Source organism: Aulostomus chinensis, chromosome 19 (genome assembly GCF_037954235.1).
Source record: "Aulostomus chinensis isolate RoL2024-O1b breed Wild chromosome 19, RoL_Achi_v1.0, whole genome shotgun sequence".
NCBI lineage: Eukaryota > Metazoa > Chordata > Actinopteri > Syngnathiformes > Aulostomidae > Aulostomus > Aulostomus chinensis.
This window is the reverse complement of record NC_141338.1, coordinates 6,409,598-6,429,570: the sequence shown is the minus strand read 5'-3', so window position 1 is coordinate 6,429,570 and position 19,973 is coordinate 6,409,598. Positions and strand designations below refer to the sequence as shown.

At 40.8% G+C, this 19,973-nt stretch overlaps 4 protein-coding genes across 6 annotated transcripts; 2 read left to right on the top strand and 2 right to left on the bottom strand.

Moving 5' to 3' along the window:
• Nucleotides 1-10,259, top strand: LOC147243818 (prostaglandin G/H synthase 1-like). Its single transcript, XM_086186557.1, has 11 exons — nt 1-176; nt 303-386; nt 3,097-3,213; nt 4,578-4,718; nt 4,810-4,953; nt 5,353-5,534; nt 6,260-6,343; nt 6,548-6,794; nt 7,828-8,114; nt 8,343-8,490; nt 8,873-10,259. Exons 1-11 carry the CDS (start codon nt 170-172, stop codon nt 9,232-9,234), a joined length of 1,803 nt encoding a protein of 600 aa, XP_086042683.1. The 5' UTR covers nt 1-169; the 3' UTR covers nt 9,235-10,259.
• Nucleotides 10,260-10,510: 251 nt separating this feature from the next.
• pdcl (phosducin-like) lies at nt 10,511-13,528 on the top strand. Of its 3 annotated transcripts, none has more exons than XM_086186558.1 (4): nt 10,511-10,662; nt 11,710-11,897; nt 12,017-12,198; nt 12,466-13,528. In XM_086186558.1, exons 2-4 carry the CDS (start codon nt 11,723-11,725, stop codon nt 13,027-13,029), a joined length of 921 nt encoding a protein of 306 aa, XP_086042684.1. In that variant the 5' UTR covers nt 10,511-10,662; nt 11,710-11,722; the 3' UTR covers nt 13,030-13,528. The 3 variants fall into 3 exon arrangements, with proteins under 3 accessions (XP_086042684.1, XP_086042685.1, XP_086042686.1); XM_086186559.1 differs by having other exon boundaries at nt 10,560-10,662; nt 11,697-11,897; XM_086186560.1 differs by having other exon boundaries at nt 10,576-10,662; nt 11,664-11,897.
• Nucleotides 13,529-13,656: 128 nt separating this feature from the next.
• LOC147243816 (uncharacterized) lies at nt 13,657-16,133 on the bottom strand. The gene is made up of 3 exons (XM_086186562.1): nt 15,854-16,133; nt 15,449-15,523; nt 13,657-14,767 (listed from the first exon to the last, which is right to left on the bottom strand). Exons 1-3 carry the CDS (start codon nt 16,041-16,043, stop codon nt 14,622-14,624), a joined length of 411 nt encoding a protein of 136 aa, XP_086042688.1. The 5' UTR covers nt 16,044-16,133; the 3' UTR covers nt 13,657-14,621.
• Nucleotides 16,134-17,377: 1,244 nt separating this feature from the next.
• On the bottom strand, nt 17,378-19,944 carry rpl28 (ribosomal protein L28). Its single transcript, XM_086187030.1, has 5 exons — nt 19,887-19,944; nt 19,378-19,465; nt 18,417-18,540; nt 17,623-17,741; nt 17,378-17,509 (listed from the first exon to the last, which is right to left on the bottom strand). Exons 2-5 carry the CDS (start codon nt 19,456-19,458, stop codon nt 17,420-17,422), a joined length of 414 nt encoding a protein of 137 aa, XP_086043156.1. The 5' UTR covers nt 19,459-19,465; nt 19,887-19,944; the 3' UTR covers nt 17,378-17,419.
• Nucleotides 19,945-19,973: the final 29 nt, after the last annotated feature.

Here is a 19,973-nt window from a genome sequence, read left to right as displayed (position 1 = left end):
CTGACCGCAGGTGAGGGCGCAGTGCAGCGGGTCGCAGCTCTCCCACACTCACAGTAAACCTTCCCCGCTGCTCTCTCACTCTCACCGTCAGTCTGCTCTCAGCTCTTCGCATGTGCGGACTCTTCCTGAAGTTTCATGAGCTGGAATGATATCCTCCTGAGCTGCTGTGATGAGATGTAAGTGTGTCCTGATTGCTGCCTTTGTGTGTGTGTGTGTGTGTGTGTGTGTGTGTGTGTGTGTGTGTGTGTGCGTGCGTGCGTGCGTGTGTGTTTTCCGAAACTAATTTCAGACCTGTGTTGAAGCCTCCGTCCTAGGATCCTTCTGTGCTCTTCTCTTGCTGCTGCGGGAGCCTGCATGCCGGGGTGATGAAGTTATCTCCAGCACAGGTAGGTGAGAGGTCAGTAAGTGGCTTTAAACAGGACTTGTAACATAACTTGTGTGGGTGCTTGCTCAGGAAGCACATGTACAGCAGGAGTCAGTGCTGTGTTTTTATTATCCTTGTGGTTTTATCGGTTCTTCCTCTGAGCACCACCCAGTATTTTACATTCTTCGAATCCCTTTTAACAAACGCAGGTTCTGGCAGGTCTGCACAAGGTAAAATAGATTACGTCATTAGAAAGAAGAAGTCTGAAAAGAGATAATTTATGTCATAATATGTTGATTTTTCTTATTTTAGAATCAGTCTCGTCTGCATTTGATGTCAACAACAGCCATATCGTTTATAGAAACGTCTTTCATTTTACACAACATGATCCTGTTGGAAATTGTGGGATCTTCAAGGTTAAAGCACTACTTAAACCAGGTTTATATTTCGTTCCGTCACAAATAGCCACTTTGAGCTCATGAAGATGTTCTTTTTTCTGCAATATTACTTATTTATGATTCCAGAATGTGGAAAGAGACAGCCACATACATTTATCTTAAAGCTAACGGCAGCTAACTTCTAACAACTGTCAAAAAAAAAAAAAAAAAACGCTGCTGGCTCATTCTTCCTCACAAAGAAGTAAAACATTTTTAGGAGCTCAAACCATCATTTGAGAATACTTCAAGAAAACTACATTTTTTTGGGTATTGCTTTAAGTTTTCTTCTTGTTTTTCTTCCTGCCCCCCCCCCCCCCCCCCCCACACACACACACACACACACACAGACAAGCGTCTCTGACCTGTACAATCATGTCACACTCCATTTCCTCTACACAGTAATCCTCCTGGCTTCAGGCCAGCTTTACAGCCCACCCATGGAAAGATTATTGCCCCTGCATCTCTATTTTTTTATTTTTTTTTAATGAGTGTACATTCATGCCCTAAGAGAAACAACACATACTCAAGGCTTGGGTGTCACTGGAAATGTGTCATTTGATGTGGTAACAGTGGATAAATACTGACCAAAATTTTGGTGGAACATATTTTGACCCACATCTGATTGTCAGGTTACATCTGATAGTATCTTTGCAGTTCACGCAGCAGTCAAATGAGGTTGCCGGTGTAAGTGTCCTGCTCTGAGATGCACAATGATGGGGGCTGCGTGAGTAGGCAGGGACATATTTTTGTATGTTTACTTTTTTTTTTACACTTAAGTCCTTTACCTGGGATTTTAGGTGTTTATCGCAAGGTTTACATGTCCCTAATATTGTGTACTTGTACTTATCAGTGCACAAAATCGCTAAGTGATGGATGAGGGAATGTTCACTACAAACAACTTAATCTGCCAAGAAGCTGAAATCTCAAGAGTATTTGATTTCTCCTCCTGAAACTGCATAAGCTTTTGCTTTGCTTGTCGCATCTTGTTAATACGTCTGCCAGACTCTCCGCTCGCCCTCCCACTTTTTGTGTTTGAACAAAGGCCTTTTCATGTGGCTCGCTGATTTTTCTCACACTGATTTGGACAGACTGTGCACGAATTGCAGATGACACAGCCACAAACATCAACAGCACACCTGTTAAAGGTGAAAGTAATACCTCTACCTGGTTACGTGCTTAAAGCTTTGGGAAAACATTTGTCATTTTAAAGTAGTGAAGGTAAGTAAAAAATGTTATTGAACCATAAAAACTAAATGCTATGCCAGTCTAAACCCACGCAACATGCCTACAGGGAGGTGCCAAAGGCAACATGAAGGATCAAGTATACAATAACGATTAGACGGTGTTGTTCTTCTAGATGAAGTTCACTAAAAAGCAACAATCCTATTCAAATTAAACATCAAATTAAACATCGTTTTCAATGGAAATAGAAAACTTACCCAACTAAGGGTGATAGCTGGATGTTTCCAGCCCAAATAATAAGAATGATGATAATAATGGTATTGCAATAGAATTAACATAATACATACAGAATCACTCACTGACCATCATTGTCTAATTTAAAAAAAATAATTTTGCTTAAACTATTACCAGGTGTGTTTTACTTATTAGAAGCAAAAATAGATTTTTTGTGTACAATCTGCTAATGGAGTATAAAAAATAAATGTATATTTTGTAGGCCAGTCTACAAGTTAGCATCCCCATGGGTTCCCTCACCTAAAGGTAAATGGGATTTTTACACTGGATTTTGCATTATTGTAGAAAATCATCTCTCTGGAAAACAAGTTCATTGGAGTTTAATGTTTAGTTTAATTCAGCTGGATGAAAATGTAGAAATTCATTAGTACAGTATTCACTGATGTATTTTATCCCCTTCAACTAAACATTTAAAATATCCTAATGCGCACCACAGACCATACAAGCGTTTCTCTCTCGTCGTTAAGTGTTATGAGATTTCTTTACCAGAATGGAGACAAATGTACAAGATTTAATTTGTAGATGCGTGTCAACATATTTGTGCTCATGCAGCGGTTGTAATTTTCCAACCTACTGAAAAAAGTCCTGAAAAACAAGAAGTGCAGTGGGAGCAGGAGTTTGGGATTGCTTCACCATGATGACAGATGTTTTACTGATAGAGGCAGGTTAGAATTCCTCACAATGACACATCACCTCTGGTATGTTTTAATTGTCAAAGTAAAAAATTGCGTAGTCTTCTGTCATAGATGACATACCTGCCTGAGTTGATGTGTGTGATTCTCACGCTCTTTGACACCAATTCTTTTTCTTGTTTTTCAGTGAACCAGTGCTGTTATTTCCCCTGCCAGCACTGGGGTGTGTGTGTGAGGTATGGAGAGGACAAGTACGAGTGTGACTGCTCTCACACTGGCTACTATGGAGTCAACTGCACTATCCGTGAGTCCAGTTGTCCTGGAGACAGTCGTTCTCATTTCCTCTTTTATTGCAATTTTCAGGAATTTGAACAATTCTGTTTTCTTATTCCTTCATACGTGAGGTTTAGAGGGTCAGCGTTTCATCTCTGTTCTTAAATCAGGAAATTGTGCAGCACACCGTGGCACACAAAGTTTGAACTTCAAGTCTAGATCTAAATATTTGGGTGGGAAAGTGAATTACTGGAGCCAACTGAAAAGAAGAGACCAGCTGGAAAATAGAAGTGCTGATCTCTTAACTAAAACAACCTCTAACTCTGCCACTCTGCTTCTCATTAACAAAGATCCCTCTCAGGGTCTAGTCCCTAATCAGACATGAGGTAATTGGCAGACAGTTATACAGTTACATCACGCTCATCACGGGTAATAACAGTGAACTGTGGTTGTTTTGAAAAAGAAAGAAAGAGAGAAAGAAAGAACAATGCTGGGAAGGAAGGGGCCGTTGAAGTCAAAGGGGAATAAAACACATGGGATTGATAACCAAGTAGAAGTATCGGGCTCATGTCCAAGTCCCTTGCAGTGCACTGTATCTGCACCACCATTTACCCAAACACGCACAAAAAAAGTTTATAAATTCTTTGGATTTCACACAGTTTACCTCCACCAGAGGTTGAGCTTTCATCTGTCTGCAGGATCACATTTGGGCCCAGAAGCAGAAACATTTAACACAGTGAAACATCTCACCTGTGCTCTTCATAATAATCGCTGTCAACACCTCCTATGACAGCAATGTAGCTCATCCACAAATAAAAGAAGGAGGAGGGACTCCGTTGACCTCCTGACCTTTCCTATGGTAGGACAATGAGAATGACTTTTCGGATTTTTACACATCATGAAATTTGGTATACACCTTCTTGTCCATTTCATGAATTATAAATGTGGTGATCCCTTCCCACAAAGATGATGTGAAGCCAAGTGGGCTTGTCACTGTGACCGATTCCAAAACCTCAGCATTTAAGAGGTGAGTCATGCTTCATCAGTCGTGTAGTTGTTGAGTAATCCTGCTAACAGACAGACCACAAAAAGTTTCGGCGTAGGTAAAAAGGACTTAATTAGAGGGTACATGGACCGTTCAATATGATGTCGTCAGATCCGGGATCAGTTTCAAGATTTAATTGACTTGCTTTCAACTTATATTCAGTGCTTTAGTCATCACAATCCCTCCGCAATGTTTCAAATTTCATTTCATTTCCATTCTTTGTGTAGATAATTACAGACATACGAGCATATAATGACGTGTGATTATCATGGGTAAATTTCCGCTCCAAATTTCAAGTGGCTGTCACTTCCAGTAATAATGTTTTTTTTTCACGTGTTTTCCCATCATAGCGGAGTTTTGGACCAGAGTGCATCAGTTCTTGAAGCCCAGCCCAGATGTGGTGCATTACATCCTCACCCATTTCCACTGGCTCTGGGACATCATCAACTACACCTTCCTACGGGAAGTCCTGATGCGGCTGGTTCTAACAGGTCCAGATCACGCAAAGACACTCGTATGAAGCTGTCTCATATTTAACACTTCAGATGACTTGATGTTTTTTTTCCCTTTGTCTACAATCAGTCAGGTCCAACTTACTACCCAGCCCTCCAACCTTCAACTCAAAATATGGCTACCTCAACTGGGAGTCCTACTACAACCTGAGCTACTATACTCGGTTACTACCCCCGGTACCAGAGGACTGCCCCACACCGCTAGGGGTCAAAGGTTAGCAACTTCTACGCTGAAAGCTTTGTCGAATAGTAAGAAATCTAAAAATTCATCATTCATTCATTCACCCAGGGCACAGGATCAAAAGAGTCAGAATCCTCTGAACATTTGACTGAAAAACTGAACTGACAAACATTTATCTCAGACCCCCCCCCCCACCCCTAGGATATTCATGTGGTGCAAGCGTGTGACAGCATCAGTAATGTTGTCATTCTTTAAGTATGATAGATCTTTCACCATGCATGCTGATTATTGTCCTTGGAAAGTTCTCATGTGCAGCAGGATGTGCAAACTGTATCAGTTTTAACAGATGTTGTGTTTCAGTATTATGACTAGAGGCGTGGTGTATCTGTGTTTTGCCCTGTGCTGGTGTGACGTTGTAATATTTCTGTGCAGGCAAGGCTGGGTTGCCTGACCCTGAGCTACTGGTTGAGAAGCTGCTGAAGAGAAGGACCTTCAGACCTGACCCCCAGGGTTCTAACCTCATGTTTGCCTTCTTCGCACAGCACTTCACTCACCAGTTCTTCAAGACCTATAATCGTATGGGTCTGGGCTTCACCAAGGCTCTGGCACACGGGGTTAGTTAATCATCCTGTCTTACCTTGTTATCATAATATATCTTATTTCTTTGTCTGATTTCTGTAGCTCTTTCTCAGAACAATAACAAAGAGCTTCCCAGATAAAGAAAACACAAAATGAGATTAAATAAAATGCAACTAAAAATAATAAAATGATTAAAAACAGGGGCAATAAAATACTGCTGAAATGACACATACAGTAGAAAAAGTGATAAGGTTAAATGTAAAACTTTATGAGAATCTCTAATTCTACAGATGCTCTTAAACTACTTAAAAAAACCCAGATGGAGCAGTGTTTTCATTTGGTCCTGTCCAACAATCACAGACCCGCCACAAAAAGTATTTCTATCGCTCTAAAATGTTAGACAAGCAACCTAGTTTGTTCTGTTACGATGAGTGAAACCTCAGATTTATTATTTTTAAATGTTAAGAAATTAGTTTTGATGAGGAAAAAACTTTTTTTTTTAAGCAGGACATTCAACTCCGACCTCGTGCGACATCACATTACTGATGCTTTTAAATTGTAAATGGGAGTGGCCAAAGAATAAACACCGGCCTTAACGAATGACAGAAAATCCAAATGCAAATCTACCAATAAAAGATAATTTTATATATACTGTATATACCATAAATTCATTCACGTAAATCCTCTGTCACCAAACAGTAGCAAGCCATGCTGTCACCCACTTAGTCTCACTCTCATGCATCATCTGTGTCCTCATCAGGTGGATGCAGGGCACATTTATGGGGACAACCTGGAACGCCAGCTCCATCTCAGGCTTCACAAGGACGGGAAACTTAAGTATCAGGTGACAAAATCCAAAGACTCTATGCAGATTTTTGGAAATCAATGTAATCCTTAATTTTAAAATTTCCAGCAATATCAACTGCTGTATACATCGACTCTGAGCATTGGCAACGTTATTAAGTGCTGAACATGGCTTTTAGCAGGTTGGGTGGCAGAGACAGGTTGTGTGGTGAGTAAAATGATGAATTAATATTTTTCTCTTTAGTTAGTAGATGGCCAGATTTACCCTCCCACTGTAGCTGATGCACCAATTAGGATGAACTATCCACCTGGGGTCCCCCCTGAACATCAGATGGCTATTGGTCAAGAAGTTTTTGGGCTCCTCCCTGGTCTGGGAATGTACGCCACGATATGGCTAAGGGAGCATAATCGAGTCTGTGACATCCTGAAAGTTGAGCATCCCACCTGGGACGATGAACAGCTCTTCCAGACCTCACGCCTCATCATCATTGGTGAGTGGGACACAGTTTTAAAGGGATCGTTTTTTTGCATGCCGTACTGTTCAGATGACTGGCACTTTATTCAAAGAATTCTTCACTAGAATCATATCTTCAGTTTTAAGCATTAAATGTAAACTGCCATAAATGTCCTAATAAAAATGTTTCCTTTGTATGAGCATACCTCTAACGGCCTATCGTATCTCTTGGAGCCAGTCATTTAACAGCTGTGTTGTGCTTGACCATCAACAACAACAACATCCATTTGCTCAGTGTGTGTTTATGGGTTTTGCTAACAACTGCTGACAAAGATGTTTTTCTTCTTCTAAAGCTGGAATGAAACCAGCACTAAAATCTGAACCGTGGGCCTGCTTTAAACTCGCAACCATATTTAGTTTGAAGACAATCTGTAGAAAATTAGCTAGTATGAGTCTCCCTCTAATTACTTCCAACATCTGGTAGTTTCCCTTGTGGGCTGTTAACAGCCAGCTACATAAACATCTTGATAAAATAGTCGCTGAATAAAAAAAGGGGTTCAATACGACTCGTTTTTCCCTGGGATTCAATCAAAGTAACTCATGATCATCCAACCCTGAATGGAGACGCCAATAACAGTAAAAGTTAGTCTGACACTAGCAGAATGGTAACGTGCAGGTGAACGTTTTGTGGCAGAGTGGTTGTTGTAAACTCATTAATATTCATGAGTTCTGTTCTTTAGGTCAGGGTTGAGGAATTTCACCAGCTAATTAGATGGCAATTAGTTTCCGTATGTTTATAAATAAGTTTCACTGCAAAAACAAAACTTTGCATCCTGGTGTAGTGTTGTTGCTCACTGGTTGTGCTGATTCAAGAGCTTTAGAGGGCGAAGTAAACAGGACGTTTTACCTTGGAAAGTGCCCACGCCGACTGTTTTCCTAAGTTAAGTTAATTATTGTTGCATATTAAATATGTAGTTTTACTTTTTGTTTTGTTTGTTTTTTTAATACCTGTGTATTTCAGTATACTACATATACAATATATACAATATCTCTTTGTGTTTCTCTATCAGGTGAGACAATACGAATTGTGATAGAAGAATACGTGCAGCACCTCAGTGGATACCTGTTGCACTTGAAGTTTGATCCCACCTTGCTGTTTAACGCCAACTTCCAATATGGAAACCGCATCGCTCTGGAGTTCAGCCAGCTTTACCGCTGGCACCCATTGATGCCTGACAGTTTCCTTATTGATGGAGACGAAGTATCTTATTCACAGTTCCTCTTTAACACTTCTGTTCTCACACACTACGGTGTGGAGAAGTTGGTGGAATCCTTCTCTCGGCAAATCGCCGGCCAGGTAACAAAGATCAGATTATGGATCAGATATTATTTATGTGTGTGTATTTCTATACTGGCTGAAAACAGAATTACTTGTAAATTTCGTTACATTTGCTTGCCTTCACCTGACATGTATAAATTGATATTTATACAACTTCTTAAAGGAAATCTTCATTCATGTTTTAAATGTCATCATTGATTGCAGCAAATCCCATTAAATCCTTAATTGTAAAACTTTGTGCAACAGATCGGTGGAGGCCACAACATCAATGCAGTGGTGACCAAAGTAGCTGTGGCGACCATAAAGGAATCCCGACAACTCCGCCTGCAACCTTTCAACGAGTACAGGAAACGCTTCAACCTTAAGCCGTATACATCTTTCAAACATTTTACTGGTAAAAAAAAAGAGTTGTTTTTCAAGATCTCACAACGTGCAGCCGTCAACATGTCTGACTAATGATTTTCACGATTCCATGAGAGCAGCTGAGCACGCATTCTTGAGATAACTGACATCTACAGACATGACTCTTTAAAAACAGTTTTTAAAGCCTATTTATTTTGGTAGTTATTTTAGTTTCAGTCTGTTGAACGGATGTGTAGTTTAGTATTGATTTGTTTTGATCATGTTAGCGCGCTAACGCCTGCTAATTAGGCTGAAACAAAAGTATCACTTTTTCAAAATGTCATAAGCCCTGCAGGTCATAAACCTACTGTAAGTTTTATATTGTTGTCCTGTTTGATGGAGTGATACTTAAAAATCCTTTTTACCTTTTCCAGATAACGAGGAGATAGCCCTCATGCTGGAAGAGTTCTATGGTGACATCGATGCTCTTGAGTTTTATCCTGGCTTGATGTTGGAGAAGACACGAGCAGGGGCCATATTTGGCGAAAGCATGGTGGAGATGGGTGCCCCATTTTCCCTTAAAGGCCTCATGGGAAACCCTATATGTTCTCCAGACTACTGGAAGCCAAGCACATTTGGAGGCCAAGTCGGGTTTGATATTGTCAACTCGGCCACGCTAAAGAACCTGGTCTGTCTGAACAGCAGGACGTGTCCTTTAGTGTCATTTAGGGTACCAAAAGAGGAGCAATCACGACCACAAAAGGATGAAAGTGAAGTGAGGAATGATGAACTATAACATTCTCCAGATGTTCTCTTTACGAAGGTCAAAGAGGCTAAAATGCTTGTGTGGAAAGTATGCAGTGATGGTTGTTGGACCAACTCTGTAGGAGGACCCAGGACCCAGAGTTCTCTCTCTGGTTGACACGTTAACACTTGTGCCTAAAGCCTGATATACCACCAATACATGTTTACACTGACTGCCCTGTAAGAAACTACAAACTGTTTGTAGATTTATCTCAAAGGAAATGATTGCAATGCAGTATTGCCATTGAGTGAAGTCAAAAGATAAACACACAGTGGAGTATTGTACTTCTATTAAAATTGGCAGTGATTCTACTCTTTGTTTTGACTTTCCATTGTTCGTTATCTCTCATAAACTTCTATACTTGACTTCTCACCTTCCACTTTTTGTGTATCATGTTCCTTTTGGCAGGAGCCTGAATTTCTTTGGAAGCAGAAGCATATCAGGGTGAAAGGCTTTCTTAAACGGGATGCACAACTTTGGTTTAAAACACATATATCCAGTTTCCGGTTTTACCTCAGAGAATCTTTTGATCAACAGGTTACATAAGACTTTAAATCAGGGACCCAACATATATGCAAAAAATCGAAACAATCCACACTTTTTGACCAGGTTTAGGCTTAGGTTTATTATCTGTCTTGTCAGATTACGTACATTAATATTCCATATCAAGCCCATATTCTATTATTATATGAATCAATTTGAGAACCAATTGGATACTCTAAATTACTGTAAAATACCGTAGGTGTGACTGTGAGTGTGAATGGTTGTCTGTCTTTATGTGTTGGCCCTGCGACGCTGGGATAGGCACCAACACCCCACCCCCGCAACCCTTAACATTATAAGCAGTAGAAAATGGATGGATGGAATTTCAGAACCTACCAACATTTTCAGATTGGAGGCAGAATTCAAAGTACTTGAAATATGTATAATTTCTTGTCGGCCTCTAGTGGTGAGAGCGCGGACTGCATTTCACAACAACTCAGCTACGAAATACGGTTGTCTTCATCGTGTTGAAATCAAAATAAAGGCCAAAATCAAGATTATAATTTAACACTCTAGCGCTTTACTTTGACATGGTATACGGATGTTCATGGAACTTACACCAAAATGAACAATGCATTTTTTTCCCTAACTTGTGTCAGTGTTGTTATATGTATATGATTTTTTTGATTTGTGAAATACAGTAGTAAAATTACTAATAAACCAGTTTCCAATGCGTCCATACGTCATATACAACTAAATTTTAAACAATGAAACGATGAACTGGGTGTTAGCGGTGATAAGTAGTAGTTACGACTTTCTCTGTTAGCCTTGAATGCATCACGGGCAAAGAGGCTTGCGGAAGCTAAATCTTGCTAGTAGCTGGAGTTGCTTTGAGGATTGGTGAGATTTTTACTTGCGGATTTGTCAAAAATCGAGGTAAGAGCTGAACTAATAATATTTATTGAGCACTATTTACATAGGCTTTTAGCACCTGAGATGAAATCTAAAGTTCTGTCCGTGTATTGTTTGCTAATGTTTACTGATTATCCAGGAAGGCTAAGCTTCTCTAAGCTAACTTAGCTCACATCCAGTAGCGTAGTAATGTTAATTTAAGACTACATTGTGCTGATTCGTCCCTCGTCCTATTGATTAAACAGGTTAATTGGATCGCCTCTACCCCGTTTTACCGTTTCGCCCTAGTGGAAATAGCGGTAATGCTAATGGTTGTTGAGCAGGAACGGCTACAGCTGATATGCTGGCTGTAACGTTACACCTTCATCCTTGTTTCAGTTCACGTTTGTTGGGGACTGTATAATTTTTTTTAAAAAGTGTTTTTTTTTCATATTTATGCCCTCAAATGACAACCCAACCAAATTGACAACGCGTTTAGGTGTCTTCATGTTCTGTAAGTCAAAAGATTTGTCGTGGGAATCTGCCTTGTGGCGTCTCCATCTGTGCGCTTTTACGGCTCAGTGAATCATTAAAGGCCCATTAGCTGACTTTTTCTTAAAATGACACACTTAGTATAAGCCATGTATAGTGTAGATGCCCCACTTGTGACATAAGACCCCCACCCTGCCTACGCCAGGAAAGCTGTCGGTCTGGATCATTATGCTCCGCGGACTGGAACGTGATAAAGCCGTTAATATTAAGAGGTTTTAGTATCGAGATGGTTGTCATCTAAAAGCAAATGGACCTGTTTTTTCTGCAAAAGGAATTCTCATATTTACAAAATGATGAATGAATATATAGCTTGTCTACAGAGATAAAAATGCATTTTTGAAGGGTTGGCTTTACTTTTCAGAAATTAAGTTCATGTCAAATGGGGCATATGTTGTCTAGAGAAGTTCTTAGCATTGGGAGGATATGTACCCATACCTCATGGATTATATGATTCTGCACAGCTGCACTATCACATACAAAGTTCTTTTTTTCAGACTGGTGTCTGTGTCCCATCTACATATTAATAGCTGTTGCCCTCAGGTGAGTTGTTGTCATGACGACGCTGGATGATAAACTCTTGGGAGAGAAGCTGCAGTACTACTACAGCAGCAGTGAGGATGAGGGAAGTGACAACGAGGATGAGGAAGGGGAGGGCAAGACCATCCGGGACGCCAACGTCAGTTCACCTGAGATAGACTACAGTCCAGATGGAAGTGCTGTCAATACAGGTAGTTAATGAAACTGTTAACCTGATTGGACTAGTGTGCATGATTGTTGACTAGATTTTGCTGGATGTAGTTTTAGTCATGAAAACAGAACAGTACATAGTTGCAATAATTCTGCCCAGGACCAAAAGGTGTGATCAATGACTGGAGGAAGTACAAGAAGCTGGAGGTGGAGCAGAAGCAAGAGCAGAAGAGGGAGATGGAAAGACTGATCAAGAAACTGTCGATGACCTGCCGCTCTGACCTCGACCTGGAAAAGGACAAGGAGAAACAGAAGGAGCTGCAGGAGAAAATCAAAGGCAAAGTAAGAAGGACAGGGGCAGGTTGATTGATGTATCCCCTCTCAGCTCTGGAAAGCCTGTGTGTGTGTGTGTGTGTGTGTGTGTGTGTGTGTGTGTGTGTGTGTGTGTGTGTGTGTGTGTGTGTGTGTGTGTGTGTGTGTGTGTGTGTGTGTGTGTGTGTGTGTGTGTGTGTGTGTGTGTGTGTGTGTGTGTGTGTGTGTGTGTGTGTGCACGTGCTGTGGGTTAAGGGTTTGACTGTATAGTGTGTTTTTGTATCCTCTACCCCACAGATGACCATGCAGGAGTACAACATGCTCCAGGAACAAGAGGACGATGAAGATTTCCTCCAGCATTACCGTATGCAACGAATTGAGGAGATGCGGCGCCAGCTCTGCCGTGGTAAACGCTTCCAGCAGGTCTACGAGCTTCAGAGCGGAGAGGAATTCCTGGAGGCTTTAGACAAGGAGGACAAAGGCACGTTGGTCATGATCCACATCTACGAGCCGGATGTCCCGGGCTGTGAGGCCATGAGCGGCAGTCTGATGTGTCTGGCTCAGGAATATCCACTGGTCAAGTTCTGCAGCGTACGCAGCTCAGCCATCAGCACCAGTGCACTGTTCAGAGACAGTGCTCTGCCTGCCCTGCTGGTGTACAAAGGTGGGGACCTGATTGGCAATTTTGTGCGACTTACAGACCAGCTTGGAGAAGATTTCTTTGCTGTTGACCTGGAGGCGCTGCTGCAGGAGTATGGCCTGCTGCCTGACAAGGCCCCTGTTGTCCCAAAGACCATTCGCAATGGAGCCATCATACAGAACAATCAGAGTGATGAGGACTCTGACCTGGATATAGACTAGAGAAGTCACGATGTCATGCTTTAACAGTCTGCATGGACGACAGATCAATTACATGTATGCAGGGCCTGGTCTTCATGAGGATGGACAGTCATTTTACTACTCATGCCCACAGCAACATAGAACCAGCATCAAGCAGAACCAAAAACCACTGCACAAATGAAACTACACACTACTATTGATCCAGTGGGCGTCCATCATCATCATCGTCGTCATTCCATGTCAGAGACGAGTTAGGTTTAATGAACCATTATTATTAGTGAGAATGATTTAGGTGCTAAGTTAAATGTTCTGCGTGCGAACTGTATCTGTCGATTATTTATTGATTGGAAAAAAAAAAAAACCTTTCCCTGTTTTGTTTCCTGCACATCTTCATTGTACTATATGGTAGAATGGAAAACCTTTAGCCCAACCTGACTTTTAGTTAAGTTTTATAACTTTTATATGTGCTTGACCATTTCAAATAGTAGGGGAGAATAATAAAATGTATGTGTAAACTCGCCCTCTGTTGTAGTTTTTGAAGCTGTCTGGGATTGGAATGGACAGTAAAACAAAATGGGCCTCAGTTAAGTTACTGCACAAATCAATATTTATTTCAACAGTTCAGAGACAGATATGACTCCACTCTGCTGTCCCCGTGTGTTTCATGTGAGGGATGATTAAGAAAAGCTCTTAACCTGGTATTGAACGGTGGATTAATCAGTGTGGCACTTGGTGTAACGATACATCTCAATGTGACCTGCATGCGTTTCATTTTTGATCCTGACGTCCTGCCGTCTCTCCTGCACTGCTATCCAATTAAAGTGATACTCCACTAAAAAAGTACTGTATACTCACAAATGGGTGTCTGAGTTTTTCCCACCCCTGTGTCTGCTGTAATCCAGGTGTTGTACCACACCAGGATTTTTATCATAGTTTGTAGTTTTTACCTCAAATAAAAGTCTTTGTGGATTACTGAGCATGCAGCCGGATGAAGATGTAGATTATACTGGAAAGTTTGGAAACAGACATTTTTCTTTGTGGTTGATGGTATTGAGGCACCGCTATCTTCAAGGTAAATGTATGTGGCTGGATCTTACTGCATTCTGCAATCTTAAAGTAATTCAGGAAGGAAAAAAAAAAAGTGACCTCTAGTGTTAGTATCAAAGTATTGTTTTAAGTTTACCTTACTTGGGTATTATTTCAGGGTCATTTTTACTCCACTATATTTATCTGAACCAGTAGTAACCTTACAAAAAACAGTTTGCATTGGAAACAAAACCTGATGAACATTGCGTAAATTTAAAGCTTGATTCATTTTATCAGGACATGACATTATAGAAACATGTACTTATACTTTTGGTACTTCAGTAAACTTCATATACATGTACAGTTTTAATTAAGTAAAGGGGCTTTGTACTTCTTCCACACTGCTCCCACACCTCTAAGAAGTTTCACGGGAGTTGGCCTGTAGTTTTTTTGAAAATCCAAACAGACTAACAGACAAAGGTCACGACCTTAACTACACGCTTAAGTTGAACCCAAACCCACAGCACAGGAAACTAGCTTACATTTAATGAAAAAACAATGGGCGTTTGTATCAATCGAGCTGTAGCCTACAAACTGATCAGCAGCAGGTTAAGACAGAGGAGGGATGCCAGCAGGAGGGCACCTCTTCCTTCATGGGGCCGGCCGGCTGAGTCGTGCAGGTCGTGTCTGCAAAAGGCCTGTTCCAACAGCAGGTGGGTGTGTGCACTGATGCCTGGCGGGAGGAAGAAACTTTAAGTGCCACATCAGCTAAATCAGAGTATATTTAGCAGTTTAACCTGAGTCAGATTGATACATATTAGTTAAATTAATAATATTGACTGATATTAGCCTGTGATTTTTTTTTTCTTTTCCAAGTGAAAAATCTTATTTTTTAAATACATTTTTATCGGTGCAACAGTGGCGCAAAACAGTTGTGGATGTGGAGAGAAAGAATACATGGATGGACACTAAACACAAGGACTTGACATGCCACAGTATGTCAAACAAACAAGGATGCAGTTGTGATTCAATCCAGTACATCTCTTTGTCACCAATATTTGATTTTAAGAATCATTTTCTAAAAAAAGTCAAATATAGCCTAGTAAGAGACAAGTAGTCAAGTGATCATATTAACTACTTGAGGGGCGATTTATTACTCAAATCTATTTTTCACACGCAGCTAACAGCAACATATTTGATGCGCAGTGTCAGTCAAATCACAGATGAAGCTTTTCACTATCGCTCTGGTGCTTTCATGACCCTGAAAGTCAAGCAGCTGCAGCCATGAAATCGATGCCAACCAATCAGTGCGGCCTGTGCCACGTGCATCTGCAGGAGGCTGAACACAACTGCTGTCTTACATCTGACAGCTTGAGTTCTGATTTTTCTGTACGATGGACAGAGACATACACACCGTGTTCTAACCATTCGTCCCACAGATGCTGAATATCCTCATCATGATGCTCCTGGTGATCATTATGATCCGGGTCTGTGAGCGCAGAATAGCTATGATTAGATATGGGTCTCTTTTTAACAGCTGTAGTAACACACAAACATGCAAAATGACTTAGAAAATTAATGTATGAAAAAAAATCACTTGACGTCCACTGACTGGCAAGAGTAACTGTAGCTGTTTTGTGTACTTTGAGTATCATAGATGACATGAACAGGGAATTAAAGAAAGAAAAGTGAAAAAAAAGAAAAGCAAAAACAACAGCTGATATGAGCTTGTTTGGCTTCCACTTTGTACTTCAACCTTTGACTTTCTTTTCCTCCACACATCTGCGCTCATATACATAAATGCTAAACAAGACTCTACCATTTGAGTGATGCAAGAGCATCCGCTTGAGTTCCCGAACAGCTTGGGTGAGGTTCTCCAGCTGGTCGTGCAGGTGGATATTCTCCTCTATCAGTGTATGGATGGTGTCCTGTAACTCAAAGCCCTGACTTTGGAAGATGAGTAGAATCAGAGGAATGTAGAAAAGCACTGGCCTCAGTCCCTTCATCATGACCACCGCACAGAGTCTCCACACGAGGAAAAAAGCATCTTCACACCAACAAAGGTATCATTCTATGGAACATCCGATTGTGTGAATGAGAGCAAGATGTGTTCCACTGCAGGAATAATTGCAGTTCTCGCCCTCTCCTAAGCCAGGGGTGGAGATCTGCCGGCGGGCTGTGTTTAAAATCCATCCAATGTTTCCACATCAACGGGCAAGCCGACTACAACACAGGCTGTTATTGCATTGATATTTTCTTCAAATGAAAATGATATGCTGTCTGTATACACCATGTACATTAACCAAAGGCTCAAGTATTCACTTTAGAAATGTTCATACAATTGAGAGGACGGTGATGCAGTTTGCACTGTGGGGGCAAAGTTAATCAATGCAGTCAGTGATGCGCCTCCCCCTGGTTTGTAATTAGCAGCAGCTCGTTTCTGCCATGTGCAGAATCACATGAGCCTCTATCGTGGCTTTCTCATCAAATACACCGTAAATAAGGGTAGCAGGAGTTTTCTGACTCTCCTCGCTTACCAATAAATTCACTATACAGTTCAAAGATGTTGCAAGGATAAATTCATTTGCATTGCTTACTGGAAACAATATGTATCCTTAAAAAAAAAAGAAGCAAACCGGTTCCCATCTGAATGAATGAATGAGCTCACCTGTTTCTACATTGACCTGCCAACATGTGTTCACACCCACACAGCTCTGTGCTGCAGTCACATCACATGAATGGGCAGTAAAGGGCAGATTTCCAACAATAAATAGTACAATTGACTTACTCCATCACCATTAACTTTCAAATAAAAAGAACACCAACAATTATAACTGTTTCCAACCAAAACAGTTTAACAGCAGCATCATGAGGTCTAGAGCTCAAACCAGGTGCTTCCAGTTCCTATCTGATGAAGCGTTCCTTTCTCACAGCTACACTGCTTTATCATCCAGGAATTTGGAGATTTCAACATCAGTGTGTTGCCTGCATTTGTCGGCTTACAGACGCCACAAAAAATAGGAAATGGATCAGTGAAACTAAGTGCCCACTCACTGACCTACTTTTGCAACAGCAGCTATTCATGTTGTCTGCTGCCTTAACTGGCAGGCAGATGAAACAGATGGTGAACCATTTAATTAATGTACACAATTCACTTGCAAAACATGTGTCCCATTTACTTTATACATTCATTTCCCTTACACTTTGTAGCAGTTCTGACTGCAAGTACGCTCCACTTAATCCTTCAGTGAGCAAACTATGATCGTTAAAGATTTTATGGCATCTATAAACTATTGCTGTATGACATGCAAAGCTTGTAGATTAAAAACAAGACAAAATAGTGTTTTTTCCAAACAAAAGCTTTTATTTTAATATATGCATCAGTTTATGCGGTCTTGGCAGCCCTGGTGCGCTTCTTTTTGACCACAACAGGCTTCTGGCTCTTCAGAATGGCACTGGCACGACGCAGGGCAGCCTGGGGAAGCCAAATGAAATCAAGTTATGATCTTGAAAAAGGAACGCCAAACAGGCTGCTGACAGTGATTCCTTTTGGATTTTACAGCCCAAAAACAATCATTTAGAGCTCACCATGCGCAGGTCCTTCCTGTACTTGTTCTTGCGAATGATGTGCCTCAGGCTGTTGAGGGTTGCGCGAGAGTTCTTGTTGATGGTGATCTTTTCATAAGAGGTGGCAGGTTTGTGCTGACCTGTACCACAAAACAAAAAGGGACATTCTAGTGTGACCACATTCACAGGTAACACCATCAGAACCATCACCCAGTCAACTGCTCTACATCTGCCTGAAGATGTAATGCTATGTGCTGGAGGCTCACACACTTTTTCGTATTCATATTCAGTTCATGTTTGCCACTTACATGATGTAAGCCATGGGGGTACAACAGTTGTTCCCTAACAAGTTGAGAATGTGCTTAGCACATCGTGTGATGGTGTACATCACTTTATAAATTTGTTTGTCAAAGAATAAAAAATAGGACAAGGACTGCTGAGCAGGTAAAAGTGATGTAATGATTAGTTAATAACTGCACTCTTTCAAAACAACAAAGTGGATTAGAAATGTATCTACATCAGTCTGCCACCCAAGAAAACTCTCTGGGAAATACTTATGTGTTAAATTTCTAAATGAAATTTAGAAATGCTGCTGGTAACTACAACCATGTAAAAAGTAATAAATGTGATCTCTATACCTAAAAACTACCATATAGGCAACTCGATACTTAATCCAAATCATTTTGTGTCAGCTTTCAGTTGACTATTATATTTTCACTCCTCTGATTACAATTTTTTTCTTAACTTTACACAACCTCCAAATTTTGTACAGCATGTCCTATTTGCCCGGTAAAAGAATGAAATCACACATTTACCTGCGCGCTTCTTCAGCACAATGACAACACCCTTGCCATCAGCTGCTGGCTGCACACCCACAGTCTTCTTGTGCACCAAACCATTGAAGCGGAAGGAGTTCCTGGCCTTCAGGTTGTTAGGCTCCTGTCACATAAATAGGTTGCATTCAGGAGATCCCGTGGTTCAGTCTCTTGAACATTTCAGTATTTGATTTAATGTACTCACAAATATGTGCCTTGAGCTCAAAATGACTATGTTCACCTATTTGTCACTTTATGACTCAATAATACATATACAGCCACACATATTCACAAACCTGTTTTCCAAACTTCATGCAGTAGTATTACCAATTTCATGATTGTCCATGCATTTATATTGAACCATGTTTGATTCACAAATGTGAGCAGTGCATTTTGTGATAGTTTATATGTATGTACTGTGTTGTTCCAATTACTTTTTTTCACAACATGTCAAGCCAAAGGAAAACATGCACTTTGAGGACACTTAAGATAATAATTAGAGTAGAGGTAGATTCTAGACAGTTTTTAGACATGTGGTGTGGACATGACCTGCCCTGAACTTCAAGTTATATAAGCATGGATGGCTTTTCCTGTATTCTCCAGTCACAAAGAAGTGAAGCAGTAGTTAAAAGCCTTCTTCTCAAGATCAATACACCCATTTGCAAGCATTAGAAACAAAATATCACTTTATGGGTGATGCATGCTTAAGTCACAAATTAATTGATTAACACACAAGAAGTCAAAGTTAAGTCTGTTAAAACACTGACTACAAATTCTGCCAATAACGGTTTCACAAAGAGAGATCAGAAAATCATGATTATCAGTCTGCAGCAATCTAAGTTCAATATTTCACTTGAGTACTCTCACGATTCCTTTCATGTGCAGCGATGATGCAGCAACTCAAACAGTATTAGTTGGCATACTTCCTAAGTCATGTGTGGAGACACAACAGGACACTCACAGTGCTGTAGGTTTGTCCGTTCCTCTTGATAAGGAAGCTGGAGCAGTTCCTGATGACCATCCACTGCAAATGGGACGACATGATGAACCTGGACAAAACGGAAGCTAATGTCAGATATATCGACCAGTCACAATGTATTCAGACGCTTTCATTTGTGACCCGTGTCAGCATGTTCGGTATCCATAGGTTGGGGGGCTACCTAGAGCCAATATTAAGTATGTGTTACTGTCTATAAATTTAACAGGAGATCTCTGTTGCCTCTTAGAAGAAGTGTGCTAGCATTAGCTTCATTGAGCTAGGATACGCATACAGCACGACCAGGCCTAACCAGGACGACGTGCCAACGAAACTTAAAAATTCTTCAATATTTGGGGACATCTCTGACCACACAAGATGTGTAACAGTCAATTTAACTACACCATCTTATTAAATAATTATAAATATAGCCATGTAGGGTAAATAAATATCCTTTAGTAACCGGGTGTTAGCCGCCGAAGCGACCACGTTACCTTTTAGCGGAGGAAAAGGACCGGAGAGAGCGGAAACCGCTTTACGCAGTCTTTGTCAGAGATCGTTGCGCACATGCAGTCATACTT